The sequence below is a fragment of the Polypterus senegalus genome, chromosome 9 (genome assembly GCF_016835505.1).
Source record: "Polypterus senegalus isolate Bchr_013 chromosome 9, ASM1683550v1, whole genome shotgun sequence".
NCBI classification, from domain to species: Eukaryota; Metazoa; Chordata; class Cladistia; order Polypteriformes; family Polypteridae; genus Polypterus; species Polypterus senegalus.
Window position 1 is genome coordinate 95,510,411 of NC_053162.1, and position 27,548 is coordinate 95,537,958.

The 27,548-nt window shown below is 37.5% G+C and overlaps 1 protein-coding gene across 1 annotated transcript in view; it reads left to right on the forward strand.

The window, feature by feature from the left end:
* The window catches only part of cdh13 (cadherin 13, H-cadherin (heart)), a 1,331,220-nt gene that overhangs the window by 1,199,522 nt on the left and 104,150 nt on the right, over nucleotides 1-27,548 (forward strand). Inside the window, exon 11 of the mRNA XM_039763495.1 lies at nucleotides 6,459-6,601. Coding sequence (XP_039619429.1) covers nucleotides 6,459-6,601 — 143 coding nt within the window. The remainder of the gene's footprint in view (nucleotides 1-6,458; nucleotides 6,602-27,548) is intronic.

Genomic DNA, 27,548 nt, shown 5'->3' on the forward strand with positions numbered 1-27,548 from the left:
TAATAATCATCCATCCATTTTCCAACCCGCTGAATCCGAACACAGGGTCACGGGGGTCTGCTGGAGCCAATCCCAGCCAACACAGGGCACAAGGCAGGAACCAATCCCGGGCAGGGTGCCAACCCACTATATAATAATCATTCACTACATAATGTTAGACTTAGTAAATAAAGCAAAGGTCTGCTTATTTTTTTAATATCATACTAAAATTGTCATTAATTCACATACGTTGTTGCAGTTATTATCAATTTATAATTGATATTCATGTGGTCATGAGTCTTGTTCTCTATTTGAGTGTTTGAGCATGTTTTCCCAGATGCCTCAGTTTTCTACAAGTTCCAAAGACAGGCAAATTGACCCCATACGTGTCAGTGTGGTCTGTGAACGACTAGTGCCCTTTCCAGCATTGGGTCCTGACTTGAGCCCAATACTTTCAAGGATAGGCTGCAGCCACTGCAACCATAAATTTGATTATTTGGCCTCACTGATTAATGAATACATTTTAATTTGCACAATATTTGTTAAGGCAAAATAAATTGAGAGGTACTTTTTAATTTTATGACCAGTTTCACAAAAGGGCAGATTTTGCAAATGGTTAGCCAAGTACTCCACAAGGTTTGTTAGAAAGTTTTTCCAGCTAATTTCTTAACTATAAGCCATTTCCTTTATTTTATGGAATTTTCTATTTATTTAGAAATTCTGCTCCTTCTCTTGGTTTGTTATTCTGCTGTTTCTGAAATTATCCCAGCTTTCAGTAAATATTTATCTTCTTGGACAATCAGCAACTTGGCCTGAAGAGGACAAGATATCCACAATGCCTCAACTGATCTCTCGCTGATCTCTCTTATTATTTTTAATGTTTTATAAAAAGCAGGAACTTACTGTACATGTGTAGTCATCAATAGGTTAAAATAGGCACTATTTTTGATCAATAGTTTTGGACTACTTTGTTTTTTGAAACTATTAATCGCTTTTTGGAGAAGAAGATACTTTGCACTAAAAAACAAAGAACTTGACAAGCAAGTAAATTTATGCAAGAAAGTTACAAAATTTAAAGGCACCTGTGATTAGGCAACATAGCAGCAGGAAGCACTTTCTGAAGTTCACATTATTGTCTGAGATGGCTGAAAATAAGAAATAGATTGGAATGAAAATCTGAAACCACTGTCCCTTCCAGGACCATCATTTCCCACCCCACCCTAATCTGGAGAAGAATGTTAAACTGTACATTTCTACAGTAAACAATAATTGCAATAATTGTGCCACTATATGCTATCTGCATAATGGAGCAGGATGTCTTAAGGAAGTTATTTTTCTGGTGAGGGATATTAGGTTGTGTATTTTTTTTTTTTTTTTATCAGGGGCGCAAGTTAAGTGAGAACTTTGTCTCCATCTATCACAATTAGATGCAAATGGTGTGTCTATCCAAGGGCCTAGGGAAGAACATAATTGAAGTGTTAGCTAAATATTCCCAATATATCAGACGAGAGGTATAATCGTGTGTGATCCTACAGCTAAACCTGCATTACTACTGCGATCTTGGACACATTCCTGCACAGTTTTTCTTATGCTCTCCTAACATACTAAGCACGGGGAAGTGCCATTTGAACCTAGGTCTAGTTCTCCTGATCTTTTTGTTGCCCAGGAGTTCTTTCTTTTTATTTCATAAGGAATACAACCATGCTGGAGCCTCCCCTTTTCTATCTTGTACTGTAACAGTGTAAAGCATTTTTTGGCTTAATTATATATTCTGAAGATTTTGCATTTGCCTTTTTTACAGCAATCTGAAGTAGTCCACTTTGAACAACACTACAGTAAAAGCAGGTGGATGTTTTTATTATTAAAGAAATAACAGGTGTCTGGCATGGTGATAAAATAGTATTCTCTGCTCTTTTAGCCATATGCCTTTAAAGACAAAATACCTCCTCTGGGGGTTACAGTGTTTCTTGTATTTTTTAGGCCAGCTATTCTTTTAAAATAATTCCTTTCTCTCTAGCATTTGCCTTTAGAAAGTGCATTTCTTTCTGCCCCAGATATGGATGAGCTGATGTGCATGTCTATTTAAAAAGAGATTCCATCATTCTGTCATGAAGGTAGCTATGCATATATTTTTGACTTAATAAGATAGATAATGTCGCCTGTGGTTTCTAGCAAAACATGTCAAGTACTAGAAATCGAGAGAGAACGGACAAGAGCAAACTAGAGCAGGAAATTTAAATTATGACTTATTTTTATTGTGCTTTTTATTCACTCCTTTTTCACGGATCAAAATCCCCTCAGTTTTCTTTGGTGCACTATAAATCATTCAGTTCAGGAGCCTGTCAGACTTAGGCAGCATGTGAAGATAATATATTGAACAGCCCCCTCGCTGCTATACCCACCTGTAACTGCAAAGGTCATCATTATAAAAGAAGAAACTATAGGAAAAGCATCTTGTCTGGGAAATGTGTCTTCAAGGCCATAGCATATATAGAAAACTCAATAAATGTGAGTCCAACATGACAAACAGTTCTTTGTTGAGTGATTGTAGAACAGTGGGCTGTTACCAGACTGAATGAACTTGTTATGGATTAGATGCAATCTATTTAATAAGGAAAATTGTTAAGTAAGCCATAATGAAAAGAAAAATGACAGTGTTTCTAATCAGGCAATGTGTATTAGAATGTTTTGGAACATGGTTGGCATTTACTCAAAAAATTATATATTTTTTTTTCAAACTCTATGCACACATAGTAAATTCTAAGCCCAGGAGACAAAAACCTATCCAGTGCAGCTTCCTGTCATTTTCTAAATGATAGCAATATGCAGTGCAGGGTCACGGGTGGGCAGAGCCTATTTACTGTATACTATTTATACAGCAATAGTTGTAAGGCAGAAAGCAGACCGGGATGTGATGTCAATGCATTGCAGACTATACTCAGTGCATAATCTCACCATTATTTGGTGTTTTTGGTGGTGCTTATCAAACTAACAGTATACAGTATGTTTAGATTGGGAGAGGAAACATATGCAGCATAGGGAGCTTTTACAGTCTCTACAAAGAAGGTGTACCATTCCAAAAATTAATCCATAATCCAAGCACTTTAAGAATGTTGTTGCATTCCATATCCAGCTTACTATATGGATCATTGGTTCAGAAATAACAACTCATCTGCAGGTGAATCGACAGTATATTTCAGCTTTCTGACTACGAGATATATAAATATACTTTTAATTAAAAACATTTAATAGATCGTAGTAGCAAAGTACAGAGTATGATCATTGTTTATTTTCTCTATAATATGCTGTGTAATGTGTATATTTGATTTAATTGATATAGTAATCTCTATACCTTATCAATCAAAAGGGCAAAATACAGTTGTTTTGTTATTGTTACGTTTGGAGCATTAAAAGGTTAACTTGCTCTGAGTCACATGGCAAATGAGACTGCACTGACATCTTTTTGGTTTACATGCTTTAAACCCCTTTTCACAAATCTATATTTTTTTCAAAGGAAAGCTACGGAGTCACTTTCTAACAAGAAAAACAAGAAGAGTCCAGAAGGTTAAGGAAGAGGGATAATATCTCAGTGGAAATGTTGTTGCTGTATGTTGTTGTTATGGTGTCATAGTTAACTTCATGATTAGTTTTGCATGGGCTGACAAATTAAGATAATGGTGGTCCCATTTTAAAAAAAGGTAACCAGAGAGAGAGTACTGTAGTTATGGAGGGAACAATCATACTTGGTCTCCCCAGAAAACCTATGCTGTTGGTTTGCTAAAAAGGAGTCTCTGGCAAGTGGTCAAAGTTCAGGTTGATGTGGATTCTGTCCTGGTGATAGAACACTGGGCCAAGTCCTTGTCACTTATTAAATTTAAGGTGTGGTTGGAGCCTTCCAGTGATGTCTGAACATTTTTATAACCCAGAATCAGGTTTTTAATAGGTTTTTATATGCTTGTTGAAATTTCAAAAGATATGGAGTATACGGTTCACTTTTATACTTTAGGAATCAAACACTGTGCATCAAGAATATGGGGTATATGGTTTGCTGCTATAGTGCAGGAATTAAAATATAGTACTCATTAAGCTGAAAGTGCTTAAGGTGAGTGTCATACTGCAAGCGAGATGTTCACATTTGCTCTTCCTGCTCAAGGATTTCATGGGCAGTACATCATGGTGCTCCTGAAGCTGTTAGCATATTCAGTTTAGGACTGGCTTCTCTGTTGATTCAGTTACTCCTTGATCATGAGTGAAGTTTGAAGAAACTGTGAGATTCACCAATACACTGCAAAGATTTTGTATAAAAATCATGCTTTAAGGTCTGTATTCCATTCCTCAACTGGGACTAATAACAGAATGAAAGAGAGTTCAGATTGTACAATGCTCCTTTACTTCGTGAACATTTGGGAGGATTTTGGAGCACAAGCACTAATGCTCTGGGTTGACAGGAGCCAATTTTAACATCTTATAAGGAAGCCTCCACAGGAACTCTGCTGGACATGGCCTAATGGGAGGACACACCGGGGAATGATACAATTAGTCTGGGAAGGACTGCATTCTCATAAATTCCTCAGGAGGAGCTGAAAAGTGTGGGTGGGAATACTCACTCCATAAAAGGACATGCAAATCGAAAATTAGAATTCAATAATATTCATTTTGTTCCCTCATTTCATTTTACTAGAACTCTTTGCACATTTTCAAATTGAGCTAAAATATGGCAGTAAATAGTAACACAATGCCATGATACACTAAAGCACTGTTATCAGCATACAACCATGATGTAATAATTATGTAAGAAAGTTGCAGGAATTTTATTTATATTTTATGTGTAGGTACACCAGCCACATTATGCATCACTGCCCTGGTGAGCAAGAGGATAAGGTAAAAAATGATTATGTACTATCAAACAAAATTAGTATAAGTACAACAATTCAGTAAATTTAATTAAACATTTTTTGTATTTAGTACCATTTAGTTACGCCCTTATCTCCTGGGCCTAATGTTATTAGTTCACTGGAGCTCCTTATTCTTGAATATGCTACATACAATTGCACAGGAGTAAAACATTCCTGCTGCAGATCAATTCTTGCTTTTTCTTAAGACTAGGTTTTTGGTGATGACACAATTTAAGAGGAAAGTGTATTTATTTGAATTCAAACAGATAATTATTAAGAGTAAATGGAATTGTAGTTAAAAAAATATAATTTCACCTGTAACACGTCCTGTAAAAATGTGAGCTTCAGTCAGATTTGAATGTAATGCTTTGATCGATAATCTCATACTGTTACAAAGTTTTGGCGGGTTTAGATTAAAAGCAATAGACACTGAATCATGGTTTAATTTTTGCTTTAATTTATTACATACATCATTGACATTCGTTTACATACCCTATGGAATTAAGTAAACATTATATGCATTGTACGGGTAAGAAAAGATATAATACTGTGAGCTATGCACAGTGTCCACCTCCTCTATGATCTGTCCATGGGGGGCCCTTTAGTGAGCTGTGCACATGTTTAAACTGACAGTTGCTAAACTGGTTTAACTGGTGCTTAGTTATTTAATAGAGGTTTAAGCCAGGTGTGCAGTTATTGTTGAAACAGGCAGCACTTGCTGAAGGATGAAAGGGGTTTTTAAATCTCATTTCCACTGGATGGCAGCCTACACGGTTAGTCTTTGTTTTTCACTTTGGCAAATGTATCAGGAATACGGTTCAGTAACACAGCAACATATCTACTTTATAAACACTATTTATAAGTGTTATATTAAACAAGGACCAAAAGTTAGACTCCATTTTTATATATTTTTACTTCCAAACTAGTATTACTTTCTAATGTAAAACATCTCAATAACGTCTCATTTTGTTATTTAGTTCTTGTCTCTTTTTGGTGCATAGACACCTACAAAAGAGAACAGTGTCTGCTTATGGGAGTCAAAGATATTATCTAGTGGTCTTGACCATGAAACAAAAAGGTTTTTGTTTAGCTATGCCATCTCATGGACATTTTTTTTTCTGAAGTGTGGTGAATTGATTAACACTTGAATGGTTTTAGCTGACATTTTCATCACACAGTTGTAATTTCACAGGTAATAACATTGCCTGCTTACAGACTGGAGTTACCCTGGACAGACTATTATAGAAGATGAGCTTTGTTATTGAGAATATGAGAGGGAATGTTTTTCACTGGGGAATCAGGAGAGCTGCCCCATGAATGGGAGGGACACAGGACCTACATAATGTAGATAAGCCGATAGTGGATGCAGGCCTTAGTTCTTCATCTACTGCTGTTCTATAGTCAGTTTCAGTTTGATTATATTCCTCAGTTATGGTACAGTTGATTTAACTGACAAGTTAAAACTCACAGTAGCCCACTCAGTGAAAGATAACATACTATTCTGTGAAGTAGATCTTCATTATACAGTACATTAAATGAATGCAAATTGTTACATTTACAACTATTGTTTTTTTATATATGCAGGTTTGCAATGCTTAAGGATCCAGCAGGCTGGCTCAGCGTTCACCCTGTAAAAGGAACAGTAAACACCACAGCAATTCTGGACCGAGAATCCCCCTTTGTTCTTGACAATACTTACAGTGCTGTTTTCATTGCAACAGACAATGGTAAGATGTCTTTTACACATTCTATCAATGAAGCAAATATTACAATAAGAAGAAATTATGACGGGTTTTGATTTTTTTTTTTTTTTGCTGACTCAAAGAAAAGTGCATGCAAACCTGTTTTACCAATTAGTCACTCTTGACTTTGTATACTTTAGCACCTTGTATAATGAGCATAATGCCCTTAACAAAGCATTCAAGATTATTATAGCTAAAGTGGAAACACTGTTTTCAGCATTGGAGACATAACCTTAAGAATTCATACAATCACTGTTAATTTTAAAACTATATATAGTTGGCTTGTACTAAATACACATTAATATGCCTTACTTCTATCCTGTGAAAAACCATGAAAACTATATCCATCCATTTTCTCAACCCTCATCTGGTCGTGGCAGGAAACCCAGGAGACATGAGGAGAACGTGTACATCGTAAATAAATTAGGAGATTACTTACATGAAAATAAAATACTACCAAACATGTGGTACAAAAGAAAAAGATTATACTGCATAACTAGAATAGTGTTTTTTGAAACTAGAAGTCACTAGAATTGGAGGGATGATAGATACCGAGGAGGCAGCAAAAATATTTAAAAAGGGTTGAATAATCTTCAAAACTGGCAAAATATAGTATGTGGAAAATAAAGTTTAATTTACAAAAGTGTAAAGTAATACACACAGAAAAAAGCAAAGAGCAACACTAACACTAACAAACATGACAATGATTTAGAGGTGTAAATGTGCAGAAGCAATTTAAAAGGCAAAAATCTGCCAGGTTATTTTATAAAATACAAATTGGGGATCTTATGTTCAGAATGTTTAATTAACTTGCTAGACTATATCTGTAGTGTTTTGTACAGGTCTGGTTAGCCATTTTGTAAAACAGAAATAGCAGCACTAGAAGATGTGCAGAGAAGAGTACGCACAGGCATCCTAAGACTAACGGTTATGTCCTACTCTGACAGGCTGAGGTGATCTTTAGTCTTAGCTTATGTGGTCATCTTGTCCAGATCTTTGTAATTCTCAAAGGGATTAATAAAATTAATCCATCAGAATTCTGTCAGTTAAATAGTGAATTAGTATTTGAAGACTCTGGTGGAAATTAAAGTAAGTGTACTGAAGACTTGGGCCAGGAAGCACTTGTCTCCACAAAGACTTGTAGGAATCTAATTATGAGTTGTTAGTTGAGCTTTGAAAACTTTCATCAGCATATCTGCTAAAATATATGCATTAGAAAAAAATGTATGTATTAGAAACACCATTTAGAAAATTTGATTTGAAATAGAAAGCAGTACTTATTTGGGTCCATTAGTTGTAAAATATTTTGGTTAACCATACTTTATTCATTTTGATTGTCTAATTTATGAAGTTTCTTTATAAATGGTTTAAGCATTTTCATAAAGTGGTTTGTATGACATTTGCATTTCTTTTTATAATTTAAATGAGGTGTTGGCTTTAATTGCAAAGAAAACTGGATAACATACAATCAACCGCCATGAGGTAAATGATTTAAACTACATAGAAGGGGGTGAGAAAAATCTATTTTTCATATGTTTATGCATTTTTAATTTTTTATATAATACCTACATATGTATCTCATCCCTCACTAACCTTTTTTTATGAATATCAAATAATGTTATTTTTATGTATGCTCAGCAGGGTGATTAATCATTAGGAAAAACATGTTGAATCCTGCTTTTATTTGTTTTATTTTACTAACCTAGACAATAAAAAAGTTTCTAGCCAACGGCAAAAAGGACAAAAAGTATCATTAAAATCTCATTAAAAAGGTTCAAAGCAATTTTATTGTTTTGATGATTATTAGCTAAACATTTTTTTTTTCACACGGCATGAAAAAGCAGTCATATGAAAATTCTGATGTTGCGTAGCAACAAATTATTTGAAAATATTAAAGTACTAATGCTAATAAAACATCATAAAATGTGTCGCAGGTTAACATGACTGAGATCCTAAGCAAGTTTTGCTTAATGAATTTCTGGTCTCACTCACTGGTCCAATCTCCAAAGAGTGTTCAATATATTTGGATTTCTTATTAAATTCATTTCCTATTAGTTCTCTTTTCAGAGTGAGCACACAATCATTTTACTAATTATGAATGTAAAATCTATGACCTTTATAAACCTAGTAGAAACTTGCAGGCAGGTTTGGCCAGGGCCTTGTAATTTAAAATTACATGAAGCATTGACCTGTGTTCATTAATATAATATGTAAAAAACAACTAATTCACATTATTTTTACAGAAGAAAAATTCCATTTTGTGAAAAGAAAATTGCAAATAATTAATTATTCTTTATGATGCCATGTGTTGATAACAACACAACATTCTCAGTCATATTGCCACATGTGCAAAACCCAATTATTTATATCTACTGTTTTTGTTTTCATTACAAATAAAATTAAATGTCAACTTCTAAGGACTTCCAAATTGCTGAAAATAAATGCTTTTAAAAAGTACATTTATATAAAATATTTTAATTAATCATGTTTATAACAATCATTTTTAAACAGACACTGCACACTGAAAAATGATCACAATTCAAAAACTATCAAAGTCTACAAATGTGTCTTAGATAATTACAGAACCGACAACAGTGTGTAGTTTCACATTTAAGACAAACGTGTCTTTATCTATCATTATTCTCTTTGTATTTCACGTCTTTAGTGAGTTGGTCATGCCAGAGTTTGATTTCACATCCATTTAAATCTCCAATATTTTTGTCAAGCCTAATGGTAGAAATGATATTGCTAGGACAAAATCATTGATGTTCCTTCTTCTCTCACCATCACTATATTCCAGTACCACATCGATAACATTTTATTTCCTCAGCAGACAGGATATGCTTCATGTCACCTGCCTTGCTGTTTAACCATTTTCTGGCTGCGAGTGCAAGTTTTCGTAGTCTGTTATTAGTAGAAAGAAAACATTGAGAGTTAACTGTAAATGAAACTGGGTTGTATCATGGGACAGAAGGTGTTATTTGATTAAGAGTGCCTTCTGTAATGAGTTAGTAGATCCACTCAGTTTTATGTGAGTTTTTCCTTTGGAATCTCTTAATTCCCCTTAAAATTCAAATAAAGGCTGTTAAGTTGGTTGGCATCACTGAAGCTTTAATAGGCACCATTTCATAAACATTTGTAGAGTATATGGCTGAATATGGCTTTTTAGATAAACATATCGAATGATTTAATATACATTAGAGCTGTCAATTTTATTGTATGTACAGTACATAAGGGTCTATGGACTCACTGGCCATAAATACTGCATCCTACCAGCCACTGCATGACATTGCTTTAACACTACAGAACCTTGATATATTTCATTATATTTTTGTCATTAAATTATAAAAAGATGAAACTACTCAGTCCTTAAGTATTTTTCCCATGTTATTTGACACCTAACCAGTTTTTAATGCAAAAATGTGCCATATGCATGTAGTTTTTAATAAGCATGCTCTGCATAAACACAGTTATGGAAAATATTATCTGGGAAAAGCATACCAAAATTAAGTAAATGGAGCAGTGAAGGAGGGTGGAAAGTGTAGTGTTCAGTTAGACAAATCCGACAGGGATTATATTAAAAGGTGAATGGTGAAATACTGAACATCTAATGAATCAGTTATTTTTGGTATTGCTGTGTTTTCTATTGTTAAAAGGCACTCAATCTCAAATACATTGGCATCATATTCCAAAATTTGAAAATGATCTGAGTTGGGAGGGTTGGTACATAAAATCAATTTATGAAAGTTTATTATAAAATAAAATATACCTTTCCTTGAATGTGAAAGAGCACCTAAAGTACTGATTAATGTAAAAAAATATATATTATTAGATTAAATTAACTCCAGGGTAACAGATATAGTTTGAAGTGAGAAGGCCCCACTGGATATTTCCCAAATGAGGGTACCAGGTATGAGGAACAAGTACAAGACCCATAGTCAGATCCAGGAAAACTTCAAAGGATAAGGGCAGCCTAGTCTTTCCGATTTAGATTTGTTACCATTGTATACCTTACAGTAGCAAGGGTGGGAAGAATGAAATAACAGTTATGCATGTTTTTAGGTGATCAGAGTAATAAGCAAGAGTTTAGAAGATTTTAAATATCTAGTAGATACTGTATTGTCATGTTTCAATATAGGACATCTTGGTTGTTTTAATGTTCCTGCCATTATACCTTAATTATTCATTTTCTCTCTATTATATTAAAAAAAACCTTTTCTGTTGTGTCCGTGTTATTCAGCCTTGACCACTCCCCTCCACACCATTCGCCCAATCATTATTTCTAGTGCACACATCCTCTCTCTGTATCACACCGTGATACTCTGTGTTAACTCACCCTTCAATGCAGTCAGTTATGATGGCAAAGCAGAAAAGCAAATTATCAGTTCAAGAATGTCGATTTTTTAGATCGTGATAGTAAAAGAGCAACAAGAGCTGATAATGAACGTCAAAAAAAAGAGAAAATGAACAAATAAGAGCTGCACATAATAAAAATCAAGAACAAAGAGAATTGTCCAATAAACGAAAAAGAGAAAAATATCCTAAACAATATCCAAACAGAAATGCAAAAAGGCAACGTTTATAGAATCTAATTTAGATGATAACGTAATTCATAATACAGTATTGTTTTTAATGTAATTTACTTTTTTTATTACGTTTTAATACATTTTACTTTTTCAATTCTACTTTTACTTTTCACTACATTTTATTGTTCATTGGTAATTAAAACACACAGTTGTAGTGAAATACTCAAGTAACTGATTAACTAAGGACCAAACTGTCTTCCTCTTGTGCCCCACATACTCTTCTATTTACCATCTCTTTAAATAAAATCACTTTCTCTAAGGGAGGAGCACCTTGATGCCCTTCCAGCGGTTCGACTGCGAGATAGCGGATGCCTAGCGCTTGCCCCCGAGGGTTGGCAAGCAAAGCGAGCATGGAGAAGAGCCCCCTAGTTATAATAAATTATCATATAAATTCAGCTGTTATAAGTACAGTTAAGTAAGTATGCAATGATTGGGATGTATCAAAGAATAAGAGTTTTTAGCTGTATAGTATTTCTCTCTATATGTGCCACTAATTACTCTCTATAAAGTAAACAAAAATACTTATATTAGTGGCCTGCTAATGCTTAGGTATAAATGACGACAGCAAATGGTGCATTCTGAAACAAAGCAGACATTGCAAATGTCGAGGTATCAGAAATATTAAAATGCTATACTCTATGTAGCTTAGTTTATACGGTCACAAACCTAAGGACACCATTCCTGAGTTATTAGCCACTAGCCATGGTACCTTTCAAAGACAGGTAATAGAATAATTTAAAAAAATATTTGCTATCTCTTGCCCTACATGTACCTTCAGCATCTTTCCTCTCTATTTGTGTATGTGTAAACACTTCTCCACTGCCACTTCATCTCCAAAGCATGTTTCTGTAAAGCCTGCGTCTCATACTCTGTCATTATTTTTGAGGCTTCTTTCTCGCCTCCTGTCCAGTTTTATACTTACTGTTTTTGCAGACGACTCTGTCAGCCATCTTTATATGCGTTTTCTCCTGCTCATGCTTCTCACACTTACTCTTCTTCTATCGTCACGTCACCAAGGCCAAACTGACTAATCGGATTGCTCAGTGGGACTGGACACAGAGAACTTAGTGTTTTATTATATAGTAGATTGTATGTATTTGGTCAGTATTTTTTGTGCATGTGTGATATTGATGATGCCTACTTAGTAAGCAAAACAATAAGGTAACAAACTGTGTGTTGTCTACTAGTAATGAGTTGACTGGCATAAAAAATAAAAACTTTTAGCATATTAAGTGCAGCCAAGCATATACTGTATGTAATATATATTTTTATAACTTCAAGCCAATACTTTCCAGATTAACATTCTCTGTCTGCACAAATGAACATGTAAACTATGTCCTTTATCTCCACACTCCGTCCTTTCTCACCTCCTGGTCACATCTCTCTTTTCTTACTGTAATACATAACATCGCATTGACTTCAACTTTAAGGGGCCTAGTTTTGAAAATACCAGTTTTAACACAAAGTAAATCTGCACTGGCATGACCAGAGATTAGATTATTAACATCTGTCTTTCTCTCCCTTCATGTTTTAAAATTGTTTTCTCATTTCATTTCATTTGACAGAAGATTGCATTTAAACATATATGTTGTGAAGAGCTAGTTTCTGTATGGTTGATTACTATTAATGACTTGCTTTAACTTTATTGGCAGTCTTGTGGCTGATACTAACATGCCAACTAGGGCATATTTTTTAACTAGAAAATTATTGATCTGCCTGAGGACTGCACATCTTCATTTAGATTGCTGACATTAATCCCCACACCTTCAGCGTAAGAAAAAAAACAAAGTACAATTTTGCAGAGACCTCCAGGTGGAGTACTGAAGCCGTGTGTAATGCTATTTTTATCGATTTACCTGAAAGTGCATTTAAACAATTTTAATCATTTGTTTATTTCCCTGATAGCCAATGCCTCTTGGATATAAAGCAAATGTAGAATAGTACATAAGTAGCATCATAGATTATACTGTATTTAAGTGTCATATTAAAGGAGCTGTTCTTGGAAAAAACAGTACAGTCATCGTTTATCCTTTGAAATAAAAAGAATGTTGTAATTAATGACATTTGAAAATGGTCTTATGCATTTGCTAGGATAGTGTTGAAGTTTAGTTCTTTAGAAGTTTAAATATAGAAAATAAATCTCCAATAACCCATCTTATTAAACCTGGTTGCAATCTGCAATGTTAGAGTTCATGTAAACATTACCCTCTAAAACTAGTAGTAATAAATAAAGAGTTATTCTTAGCTGATTTGACTCTCCTACAATTAGGAACGATGGCAGCTCTTACTTGCAGTTTGATATACAAATGACAAACTTTCTATATGATGGAAAAGTTACATGATACATCATTTGATGCATGTATTTGGACACATCATCATTGATAGAACCTGGTGTCATTGGGTGTTTTGGTTCTTTCGAACTGTCATACGCCCTCTTCCAGGCGATCCAACTGAGGGGTTGATCAGGCCTCAGCCTGTGTCCAAGTGGCTTTCTTCAGCCAGAGTCATCCAGACGCTATCTCTGCAACCACTAAGTTATTTCTGATGGTGTTTTCCCTGATGATGCCATGGATTCTGTAGACCTTCCACAGGGATTGTCCTGTAAACCCCCTGCAGCCCACCTCTACAGGTAATCACCTTTCTCCACCTTTGCCGCCGACAAGATCTCAACCATCTCCTAGTATTTTGCCTTCTTCCTGTCTTGGGCCTCCTCCATCCTCTTCTCCCATGGAACAGTAACCTCAACCAAGATGAGCTGTTTTGAGGTCGGGCCTCTGCTTGTCTCACAGCTTTGGCTGCCTTCCCAATCCTCCCTGTGATCCCTGCTCTGACCACCTTTGGATCACCTGACTCAGTATACTGAAGGTGCTCTCTCGTTCTAGTGACCATAAACTCCTCCTTCACTGAGCTAAATGGGAGTGTTAGTTTATTGCTGTTGCCTTACAATGCACTGCTGCTGAAGCTGCATGGCAGACCTAACCACCTCCAAAGATGGCTGCTGACCAGTTGCTCAAAAGTATCCACTACTGCGACAGGTATCTCGTAGATCAACAAGGGTCAAAGAATTCTTGGTAGGATCCCATGCTGGTAGATCCAGGTCTTAAATTTCTGGGAAGTCTAGACCTATCCACGGCCTTCTGCCATCCCTTTAGCTTGTTGCTTGCATCTTCTGTGTCTTTTAGACTACAGTTAAACGCCTTGCGCAAGCTCTTCACTGACCACTCTGTTATGGATGGTATCTGTTCTCCTCCCACTCTGAAGTGGTACTTTCCCTTTCTTGTGAGCCCAGGTCAAAAGACCTCATTAACCTGTGGATTCAGTTACAAACACAGCACCTGAGGAAAAGTGAGGTTTCATGAATAATTTGCATCTTCTTTGGAAGATCTACTAAAATGTTTGCTGACTGTGTAGGCAAGATTGATTGCACAGAACTACTATATCGAGGTAAGGTTTAATATCCCTGGGAGAGGCCAATTTTCACAAGCTGTGTTAGATGCTATGATTTTTCTGTAATGTTGTTCCATCAGCTGTGTTTCTTTCTTGAGGAGTTTTATTGCCAGCTTAATCATCACATACTAATAGTATAACTATACTGTAGGCTGTACAGTTGGGGTGCTTGTTTCAAGGGCTGAGGGGCTTATATGGTGACTGTATGGTTGGTTGTTTCATAACGCTTTATTATGAACTTGCTTATGTACCTGACATCAGACTTCAATGTTAATGGTGTTTTCTATCCAGTAAAGCTTGTAGCCTTGCATGAGCGTGGCTAATTCATTTTTGCAGTAAAGCCCATCAAGTTCTAGTCATACCTGTGACGATGTGGGTTCTGGCTCCACACTCCCATTGCTGTTCGGGAGCCCTTCAACACAACACCGTCGGTAATGTTACCGATTGAGCTAGTCAGTGGAGGCAATAAACATCTGAGCAAGGGGATGGTTGAAAGTGAAACAGTGCTTTTATTTAAAATCCAACAAAACAGTGTTCAATAAATAAAGTGCAGTTCCAAAGTTCTTCAGTAAATAATCCATAAAATGAAAATGTGGAGGTTAAAATCAATAAGAAAAGCAATCCTTTTAAACGAGAGGTAAAATGATCAGGAAGCTGTCTTTAAAAACAAACAACTGACAAACCCGTTGCCTTCATTTAAAACTAGCGTCCCTCTTGCTTCACCCATCAGGGCCGGCAACAAGGGTGACGCTCACTCTGCAGCTGACCTTCTTCCTACTACTGCTACTGCTGCTGTCAGTTGCCTCACCGGTCCTTGGCTCCGGTTGGCTCCTCTAGACAGCGACTTGGGAATCCCTTAACGGCCAAGGCTCTCACGTTAGGGACACCGCATCCCAAGTCCCGATTCCCACTAACTCCCGTGGAGAGTCCTGCACCTTTCCAGTCACTCCCGCCCTATAAAACAATCTTCTGCGGGGGCGACCACAACCACTTCTCCCAGGCGTTGGCCAAACACCCAGGCGGCCTTCAGCTGCCTCGGCGTCGCCGCCTGCTTCCTCCTTCCCTATAACCTCCGTTCTCTTCCTTCTCCTTCGTTCTTTTTCCTCCCCCTTTTTCTTTAATTTCTCTCCTGACCGACTCGCGCTTCTTTTAAAATGAAGAGGGACCATGACAGCTGTAACGTATTAGCCACGGGAGCAATCACTGATGTGGGCAGTTCCTCACCTGTGCACTCGGTGAGAAACGCCCACACCCCGAGCTCCCGCGGCTCGTCATGGCTCAACGCCCTCTCGCTATGCCTGCCGCAAGAGCGGGGATTATTTATTTAAAAATGAATGGTCTTTGCTCAGTGAGCTGTGGACCCGCTATACCACAATACCACTGTCAGATATGGCAGATGCACTGAATCTCTGTCGAGTAACCATTTTTGGAATTTGTTAAAAGTCTTTTTATTACTCACTAAATCATGTCAACTGTGGCCATTTGGAGTCCATTTATATATATCTAATAGATAGATAGATAGATAGATAGATAGATAGATAGATAGATAGATAGATAGATAGTATATATAATCTATATTTAATCATATATGTATGTGTGTGTATATATGCAGTAATCCCTCCTCGATAGATGAAAATCCGTGAAGTAGAAACCATATGTTTGTATAGTTATTTTTATATATTTTAAGCCCTTATAATCGCTCCCACACTGTTAACATTATTAGAGCCCTCTAGACATGAAATAACACCCTTTAGTCAAAAGTTTAAACTGTGATCCATGACAAGACAGAGATGACAGTTCTTTCTCACAATTAAAAGAATGCAAATATATCTTCTCTTCAGGAGCAGAGAATTTCAGAGAGAGAGAGAGAGCGCTCGCAAAGAAAAGCAAACAATCAAAAAATCTATACGTGTGCTTTTAAGTTTGAAGCACCGCAATAAAGCCGCATTTTTTAGAGGAGCGTCAGTATCTTCTAAGCAAACAGCCCCTCTGCTCACATCTCCTCCGTCAGGCGCAGAGAACGTCAGAGAGAGAGAGAGCACGAGATTAAAGCAAACAATCAAAAAATCAATAAGTGTGCTTTTGGAAGCACCGAGATAAAGCGGCGTTTCTTAGAGGTGCGTCCATATCCACTAGGCAAACAGCTTCTGTGCAAACAGCACCTCTGCTCACACTCCCTCCGTCAGGCGCAGAGAATGTCAGAGAGGGTGAGAGAGAGGCAGAGAGGGACAAACAAACAATCAAGCACCGCGCGAGAAGCATATCTTATAGCATTGAGGAGTTTTAGTTAATATGTAATACATGCTTTGATTGGGTAGCTTCTAAGCCATCCGCCAATAGCGTCCCTTGTATGAAATCAACTGGGCAAACAAACTGAGGAAGCATGTACCATAAATTAAAAGACCCATTGTCCGCAGAAATCCGCGAACCAGCGAAAAATCCGTGATATATATTTAGATATGCTTACATTTAAAATCCGCGATTGAGTGAAGCCGCGAAAGTCGAAGTGCGATATAGCGAGGGAATACTGTATATATATATATATATATATATATATATATATATATATATATATGGAGTGATACACATGCAGAGTAGGTTAGGGATTATGAAAGTATTAAAATTCAAAAGTCTCAAAAAGCTTATAGTAGAGGTCACATCAGCACTAACAAACAGAAATTATTGCTCGGTTAAATAACGGAACAGTGAAAAGAGACTGAATATATGGACATAGGTGATATGACAGAAGTATGTAGGTATTGTTTGGCTTTAAACATTAAGTCATTGACTTGTAGATTGTCTAAATCATGTTGCCATCAGGGAAAGATAGTGTTTCTTCCCAATGAAGGGGCCTATCCGCGAGAATTAAAAGATTTGTTGTTTGGTGAAAGTGAAATCCACATACACGAGTGGCAGAGGCGCGAAGTGGCTGGCGTGTAGTGCAGGCCAGGGGGTTTGCGAGCGAATCGAGAAAGGGGCGAAACCCTCTAGTGTATATATGTATATATATATATATAAATATATATAGATATATATGTATATGTATTAATGTATATATATATGTATGTATATATATATGTATGTATATATATATGTATGTATATATATATATATATATATATATATATATATATATATATATATTGTGGCAGTAGGGGGCGCTAGTGCTCCCTTGAACCCTCAGGTACAACTCCAGACACCAGGTAAAAGTCCAAGACTCTTTATTTTTTTTTAACAACAATGTGCACAAAGCACCCTCCACACTACTCATTCAAAACACTATTCTCTCCAACAATAAACTCTCCTCCTCGCCCAGACACTTGCTCCTCTACCTCCCAGCTCAGCTCATTGTCTGGAGTGAGGCACCGCCCTTTTATAGCCCCTGACCCGGAGGTGTTTCGGTCCCAACAGTCCACAGTTCCTTTTTCCTTCCGGGTCAGGGCAATCAGTCTTTTACTTCAACCCGGGAGCACGTTGTTCCTTCCTGTCACATGACCGTGACGTACCCCTGGGTCATAAGGCACAAAAGAGCCCATAAGCCCCCCCACAGCGACACCTGGTGGCCCCCAAGGTATCCAGCAGGGCTGTGTATAAACACTACAAAGTCCATGAGGCCCTGCTGGACCTCAGGGCACTATCCTGCTGTCAGGAGGGCTCCTCCTGGCGGCCTGGGGGTGAGGACCGGCATGAGAAGCCGGCAGTCCCCCACAATATATATTCAACTGTTTGATACCATATATAAAATGTTATGTTATAAAAGGAAGATATAGTGACAGGCAATAAACAATGCAATAAAGATTAGCCTTGCTAAGTTTAGAAGGAAGCCTTTCTCTGCTGTGGTCCCTTTCAATTCCTCATGTTAAGAGAGCCACAGGAGAAGTCACTGAAACAACAGAGAGACAGTTTTCACCTAATTCTGTCTTTGATCCCACTTCTTTTTCTTTCACACACTTCACGTCCTCCTTTTTGTAGCTTCTTAGAATTCTAGCATTCTTTACTAAAAAGCTTTGGAGGGGTTGTGCACCCTGCAACCCCATTTATTTGCCCACTTAAGTAATCTGATGTTCAACGGTCCTGTGACCAACCAGCATGTCAAAAAACATTAATGTGCACACTTTTAGTTTTTGCACAAATGAAAAAAAAAAAAAAATTGTGACAATTTGTGCTGTTTCTTTTGACTTCAAGACTGTGGTGTAGAGTGGAGTTCATTACTCCTAACACTAATTATTATTTAAGCCAATGCTATGGGATAATTCAGAACATTTACATTACAGTATATCTCTCCACTTGCATTTCTGACAGGAACTTGATTAAAAGTGGCTCTGTTGATTTTAAAAGTTTCTAAAGATTTTTTTATAGCAAAAAGATAAAGTTTTAACTAAATGTGCTTGATTTTTATTACATTAGCCTATTTCTTAAGATTACAGATAATTGTAGATATGTTTAGAATATATAAATGAAACAAATCTGCTTGGTTTCAGTTTGTACAAGCCTACTGTTTCTTCTGATAAAATGAAACATTTGATTTTATCACATTACTGTGGTTTGTTGACCTTCCTGGTTTTAAAGGGTTTTTTATTAAAGCTAAATATATAGGATCAAAGCAGAGGTAGTGATAGTTTTATGCTGCTGTTTGTACCGCAGCCTCATTAACTGTAGCCTTAGCTCCTCAGGAAGCGCCCGGGATTTATGAGAAGGGGTGAAATCTTGTAAAGAATTGCCAAGTGTACAGAGATTTATTTTTCTTGCATACTGTATTTGCCCCAGTTACTCTTGAGGATGGTGACAGAAACCTAGGTGGTGAAGAATATAAATATTGAGAAGCCGGTGGAGCTGTCATGTAATATCTAAGGAGAGCAACTCGAAAAGTAGAGCAGGGGGCAAAGCGATGAATAATAGCAACACACATACACATTTTATTTTTAAGAGAAAGAGAGCTGGAAGGGGAGAAGAGATGGAGAGAGCGGAACTGCAAGAGAGTGAACAGCAGAGTTATTCTCTCACACAAGGCAATAATTCTTTGAAGAACTCAGACTGTTTAAGAAGGAAGTGCAGTGAAGTGCTTAAAGATTATATAAAATATAAATATATATATATATATATATATATATATATATATATATATATATATATATATATATATATATATATATATATATATATATATATATATATATATATATATATATATATATATATATAGTTAGTAACTGGAGGATATCTACTGTGCATTTAAAAGTATGAAGAGTTAGTTTAATAGATGTTAAAGCTTAAAGTAATTAAGTTGAAATATGAGTCAAGCATCATCCATTGACGCTTTAATTAAGTTTTCTCTGGACTTTACTATTGGCAAAACTATAGATTCAATCACCATTTTAATCCACAGTTGGCAGTAAAAGGTAATTAACTCATTTTAATCAATCCCATTGCTATAAAATATATTTTTGCTCTTCTACATGCATACATAGACCTACTTGGCTGTTATTTTTCTATCATTTAGGTACCATTAAAAGTACATCAATGATTGGACAACGGCAAAGTCACTTTTAATATTATGTATTTATCACAAAAATTACTCCAGTTCTATGAAAATAATCTGAAAAAAGTTGGACACATTTCCTAAAACATGAAGGGCATCTGAAAGAATAATTTTAATTTTAAAAATAATTGCTTTTTATGTAAACTGAGGTTTAGATGAATTTTTGCCTCTTATGTATAGCTGATTGGTTTGTGGTTTTCCTCTGCTCCCAAAGTAGCACATTATTGTCACAATTAAAACACACACACACACACACCCAAAACGTGTGCATATATTATATATGCATGGAGTTTTAACATACAGTCTTGTAGATTATTTAATAGAGAGAGAGAGAGGTTAGGAGCATGCGCTGATATAGCACATTGCTGCATCCACCAAATGACAAATCAACTCAAGATCCCAGATTAGAACCTGAGTGCAGCCATGCAGCAAGTGACACCTCAGCACCACACTAGTCCAGATGAGTGTGGAACCAGTGTGAGGTTTTTTATGGTGGCTGGAGTGCCAATTCTGCCACCAATCCCCAGATTTTTCCCTGCAGGTTGGAGGGCCTACTTGCAGGGCTAGATGTAGATTAACCCAGGACAAAGCAATTGCAGGTTAAAGGCCTTGCTCAGGGGCCCAACGGAGTAGACTCACTTTGGGCGTTTACATGATTTGAACTGGCAACTTTCCGATTACCAATGTAGATCCCTATCTCAGAGCCATCACTCCACTGCAGCTTATTTAAGGCAGTATTTTTTTTTAATTTACAGGGATGGGAAAAAGTAGTCATACGGTTGTATGTGAAATACAGTTTATTCTTGTATTATTATGTATTATTATATTATTTGTCATCTTCTTCTTATTATTAACGTTTGCTTGAGTGTTGCAATCATAACCTGCATGTCTTTTTCCATAAGAATACAGTAATTGTAAACCTACTTTTGCCTACCCCTGTACTGTATATCTATATCATTTTCACAATCTTTTATGTTATTATTTGAGATGTATTTAATGTATTTCCCCTTACTCTGCAATTAAGTTAAATTAATTGCTGTCCGACCCTTGTGACCCTGTGTTAGGATATAGCGGGTTGGAAAATGACTGGCTAACTAATTCCTGTCCAAATTGTGCATACTGTGAATCCAAGCTTGCTTTTTCACATTAAGTAGAGTAATTTACAGGCAGCTTTTTATATATCTACTTTCTATAAAGGTCCTTTAGAGGTGCAAATTACCAACAATGAAATTAATAATGAAATTAACAACAGGTGCACTATACGGGGAAAAATGAGACGACCCCCAAAACAAGAATGGTTTAACAGGTGGAGAGGCCACTGACATTTTTCCCTACTCATCTTTTCTGATGGTTTTTTCACTAGTTTTGCATTTGGCTATGGTCAGTGTCACTACTGGTAGCATGAGGCAATACCTGGACCCTACAGAGGTTTCACAGATAGTCCAGCTTCTCCAGGATGGCACATCAATACGTGCAATTGCCAGAAGGTTTGCTGTGTCTCCCAGCACAGTCTGAAGGGCAAGGAAGAGATTCCAGAAGACAGGCAGTCGCTCTAGGAGAGCTGGATAGGGCTGTAGAAGGTCCTTAACCCATCAGTGGGACTGGTATCTGCTCCATGGGACGAGCACTGCCAGAGCACTACAAAATGAACTCCAGCAGGTCACTGGTGTGAATGTTTCTGACCAAACAATCAGAAACAGACTTCATGAGGGTGACCTGAGGGCCCAATATCCTCTAGTCGTTGCCTGACACTGTGGAGCTCGATTGGCATTTGCCATAGAATACCAGATTTGGCAGGTCCACCACTGGCACCCTGTTCTTTTCAGAGATGAGAGCAGGTTCATCCTGAGCAAATGTGACAGATGTGAAAGGGTCTGGAGAAGCTGTGAAGAACGTTATGCTGCCTGTAACATCATTCAGCATGACTGGTTAGATGGTGGGTCAATGATGGTCTGGGGAGTCTTATCCATGGAGGGACGCACAGACCTCTACAAGCTGGACAAAGGCACCTTGACTGCCATTAGGTATTGGGATGAAATTCTTGGACCCATTGTCAGACCCTATGCTGGTGCAATGGGTCTTGGGTTCCTCATGGTGCACGACAATACCCGGCCTGTGGAGAGAGTATGCAGGCAGTTCCTGGAGGATGAAGGACTTGATACCATTGACTGGCCCCCACACTCACCTGACTTAAATCCAATAGAACACCTCTGGGGCATTATGTTTCGGTCCATCCAAGGCCACTAGGTTGCACCTCAGACTGTTCAGGAGCTCAGTGATGCCCTAGTCCAGATCTGGGAGGAGATCCCCCAGGACACTATCCATTATCTCAAGCATGTTGGGGCCATTCAAACTACTGAGTACGGTATAGAGTTGCTGCACTGAAATTTCGGCAAAATGGACTAGCTTGCCGCATCATTTTTTCAGTTTGATTTTCGGGGTGTCTTTGAATTCGGCCCTCTATAGATTGATAATTTTCTTTTTTTTTTTTTTAATTAATTTTATTACAATCCAAACAAAGCAATCAAGTTTTTACAAAAAGAAAAATTTAGTTAATAACAGATCGATCCCCACCCCTGAGAGAGAGAGCAAGCCAAACGACATTAAATTTAAGGCTTGTAAACATACCTAAATTAATAAATTCTCTGTGCTTTATGAACTTATTTTAAAATATTACTGATTAGATCCTGCCATGTTTTGAAAAAAGTCTGTACGGATCCTCTAACTGAGTATTTGATTTTTCCAACTTCAAATAATATAACACATCGGTTTCCCACTGACTTAAAAGAGGAGAGTTTGGGTTCTTCCCATTTATCAGAATAAGTCTGCGTGCCAAAAGTGTAGAGAATGCAATCACAATTTGTTTGTCTTTCTCCACTTTAAGCCCCTCTGGAAGAACCCCAAACACAGCTGTTAATGGGTTAGGAGGGATTGTGAGTCCAAGGCTATCTGAAAGGTAATTAAAAATTTTTGTCCAGAATAATGTTAATTTGGAGCAGGCCCAGAACATGTGACCTAGTGAGGCTTGGACTTGGTTGCAACGTTCGCAGGTTGGATCATGCCCTGGAAACATTTTTGAGAGTTTTAGTCGAGACAGATGTGCTCGATATATAATTTTAAGTTGTATAATTGTATGCTTTGCGCATATGGAGCTCGAGTGAATTCTCTGCATTGCTACTTTCCACTCCTTTTCTGATATATTAATTGAGAGATCTTTTTCCCAGTGTCCTCTTGGATCTTTGAAAGGGAGGGATTGTAAAATGATTTTATATATTGTAGAGATGGAGTCTAAGTCCTTGAGATTGAGCAATATTTTTTCCAGCATGGATGAGGGTGCAAGATGAGGAAAATCTGGAAGGTTTTGTTTAACAAAGTTTCTGATTTGAAAATAGTGAAAGAAATGTGTAGCTGGAATGTTAAATTTGGAATGTAATTGTTCATAGGATGCAAAGACGTCTATATAAAGATCTCTAAGCAAGTTAATTCCAATTTTTTTTCCAGATATTAAAAACTGCATATGTTTGTGAAGGTTGAAAAAGGTGGTTCTCTTGCAGAGGTGCCACAGATAGGAGCTTCTCTGTCTTAAAATGCTTTCTACATTGGTTCCAGATTCTAAGTGAGTGGAGCACAATTGGGTTATTTGTATAATGCCGATAAAGTGTATTTATTGGAGCACAGAGCAAGGAATACAAAGAAGCACAGATTAGGGTTAGATTGATAATTTTCATCCATCCATCCATTATCCACCGCTTATCTGAGGTCGGGTCGTGGGGGCAGCAGCCTAAGCAGGGAAGCCCAGACATCCCTCTCCCCGGCCATCTCCTCCAGCTCCTCTGGGAGGACCCCGAGACATTCCAGGGCCAGCCAGGAGATATAATCCCTCCAGCATGTCCTCGGTCTCCCCCGTGGCCTTCTCCTAGTGGAGCATGCCCGGAACACCCCCCCAGGGAGGCATCCAGGGGGCATCTGGTTAGATGCCCGAACCACCTCAACTGACTCCTCTCAATGCGGAGGAGCAGCGACTCTACTCCAAGTCTCTCCCGGATAACTGAACTCCTCACCCTATCTCTAAGGGAAAGTCCAACCACCCTGTGGAGAAAACTCATTTCGGCCGCTTATATCTGCAATCTTGCTCTTTCCGTCACTACCCAAAGTTCGTGACCATAGGTGAGGGTAGGAACGTAGATCGACTGGTAAATCGACAGCCTCGCCTTTTGGCTCAGCTCTCTCTTCGCCATAACGGACCATTGCAGATCCCGCATTACTGTGGATATAATATAATATAAATGATAATTTTCATTTCCATCAAACGATGTGGCATCCTTTCGTTCCAAATACATTACTCGGTCCATATCAGTATAGATATCCAGCGTGATTTGATGTGTTTTCAAAGTGTTCCTTTAATTTTTTTGAGTAGTTTATATATATACAGTATATACAGTACTGTATATATATATATATATATATATATATATATATATATTGTGCTAGGTCGCCTGAACACCATCAGACACCAGTACAATTACAAAACACACGTTTAATAATGACAAAAGTCCCGCACAGCATACAGTGCTCCCGCACCAATCACCCCCAAATTATGGGCCTTTAAGCGTACGTGGACTGCCTTTCTTCTCTCCGTCGCTCAAGCTTCGTTGTACTCCAGCACCCGACTCTCACTCCCTAACTGTAGTAAGGCGGCCCCTTTTATAATCAACTAGATGTGCTCCAGGTGCTTGCTGACGTTCTTCCGGCAGCACTTCCTGGTGTGGCGGAAGTGCCACATGAGCACCCGGAAGCCCTCCAGGCGTCCCTGGAAGGTCCTTCCTCCACCTTCCCAAGTGTGGCAGAAGTGCAGATCCCCCGGGTTTTATGAGGCTTGGGGCGTCCCTTGGCGGTGGCTACAGGGTGCCTACTGGTTTGAGCCTCCCTGCTTCTTCCCCGTGGTCCCCTTACTATCCAGAGCGGTTGCCCCCTCGTGGCACAGGGGACGTATAGATTGCCTCCCGGTCCTTCCAGGCATCCCGGCTGAGTCTGGCCCCCTGCTTCCTGACACAATATGTATGTTTGATCACAATCTGATATTTAGGTGGTTACCTACTTAATTCTTGTGGGTGGTTGGCCAGTCTGAGGTATGATTCCTCGCAAGGAGAAACAAAAATGCCTGATGATTCCCAATTTTGGTGAAACATGTGTCACATACTTATTGTATTATTTGGCAGGTACTAGTAATCATATATGTTTAGTTTTAATTATTTGTTAAGCATGTGAATGTTACAAACAATTTTTTAGATCATTGTTTATGTTATATCAATACAGAGAAAAGAAGAAAAAAAATCAACACTTAACCTCAATATAGTATGTTTTACTATTTCTTCATCTACTTTTGCAGTATGGTGATTGCAACTATGATTTAACCTTCAGAGCTGGACTGTTCCTCTCCCACTTCTTTCCCTGTTTTCTGAATGACACAGACTATATATTTGCATTTTTTAAATTGAGCTGCTGCTAAATGCATAAGTTACAGATTCTAGGCAAGAAATTACAGCCTGAAAGGCTCCTGTCATGTTAATGATAAGATATGTAATAGGCTCATTTAAATTTGAATGCTTGAATGTTGTTAATATTGCTTATTAGCATATTGTACATTGCTTGTAAATAGAGACAGCATTTAAATTTTTTATGAAGATGACAAAAAGAATTAAGCAGGAATTTGATTGTGGTGTCATTACTGTGAACATGTTCGTTCATTCAGCATTTCCAGTAATCCGATACAGGAGTAATATCTTTAATGAGTGGCACTCATTTAAGGTTGTCACTTTAGACTAACTAAGCCATTATTAGGTAAATAGAATTTTCCGGGCAGCTTGTTTTAACATATGTGTCCATCTTTTAAGCAATTGTCAGTCTGTGAAAGACTGCCTTAAATATCATTGGGCGATTCCATGAAGTGTCTTAATATAAGCAGAAAGTCAAAATAACCCTCTCTGGCTACTTATACATACTAATGCTCTGATTTCTTTATGCTTCAACTGACAGCATTTTTATAGACTTTGGGAGTCTTTTAAAATGTTAAGTGGAACTTTATTACTTACAAGTCAATCATCATAAAGCCTTTTAACTACCTCATGGAAACTGACATTATCTAAGAGGGGAACGCCTTTCAGAAAAATAGACATCTACAACTAGTACCCAGTTATACAATATCAAGATGATATGGTTTAAATTTAAAGTGTGAAAAGTAAGCACAAGCATCACATCAAAAACATTTCATTTTTTAGTTTTTGTTGCTAGCTTGAAGTCCTTCTGTTGGGATGGAGTTCTCAAAAAAATTAAGGTAACTGACAGAACCTAAGACAGGACGACGAAAGATAAGGTGCAAAGGAATCAACTGCCTTCTTAGCACAAATGGCATCCCAGTTGGAAGGTAAAAACATGTACTTTAGTCTGCTGAAGGAAAGATTATGAAAGCATACAGAAGCAATAGACCCCATGCTTATTATTCCAGCAGCTTTAAATATTGTGTAATGTAGAGCCTTTTTTCAATTTTCTATCTACTATAAAGACTGGCTATTTATCCGTACATGTGCTTCACAATTCAAAGCAAAGGATTTAGTCCAATTCTACTAAGCAGATGCTCATCTTTTGTAATTTAGAAAGAAATATCAAATAATTGAATCTTCTGTTTTTTCCTAGAATTAATCAATGTTCAGTTTTAAAGTCTGGTTGTATTCATTTTATCTTTTCTTTCAAACCTTCTTCCTGTTTTGGCAATTCAGATATTGAAATTGCGTCATTCTAGTAGCTAGTTATTTAAATTTGTTACATTAAATGAAGCCTAATGAAACATGGAAAGAGCTAAGAATTTTCAAAAGAAGATGTACCCAAAAGCAAGGCAGGTATTACAGCATGAAAAGCGTTGGGTTGTCGAGACCCTTACTGCTGTGTGACCTCATATTCAGTTCAGGTGGCAGCTAAAAGTACATTAGGAAGCATGTTTATGTATGCATGTAAGATTTAAAAGCAGCTTTTAATTGGCCCAGTTTTAGTAACTGTGTGTTTGGTAATGCAGGCGTCCTAATGTGAGATTAAGGAGGTCACCATCCTCTGATGTACGAGGCTTGCTAGGTCTTGATTTTCAGCATTAGTGCTGACTGTGAAAGCAGGGCATCAGAATCTTTCAGGCCTTTTGGGTTTTGAGCAGGAAATGATAGTAAGGTTACAACAGAAATATCTGATTTATGACAGCTAAGTGTTCTCTGTCTCATTGCTTTTTGAGTGGCTCTTTATATCGGAGTAATGCGGATTTTGTTCACCCTGCAAAAGGCAATGTAAGACAGGTTAGTTTTCCTCTTCTGCTGGA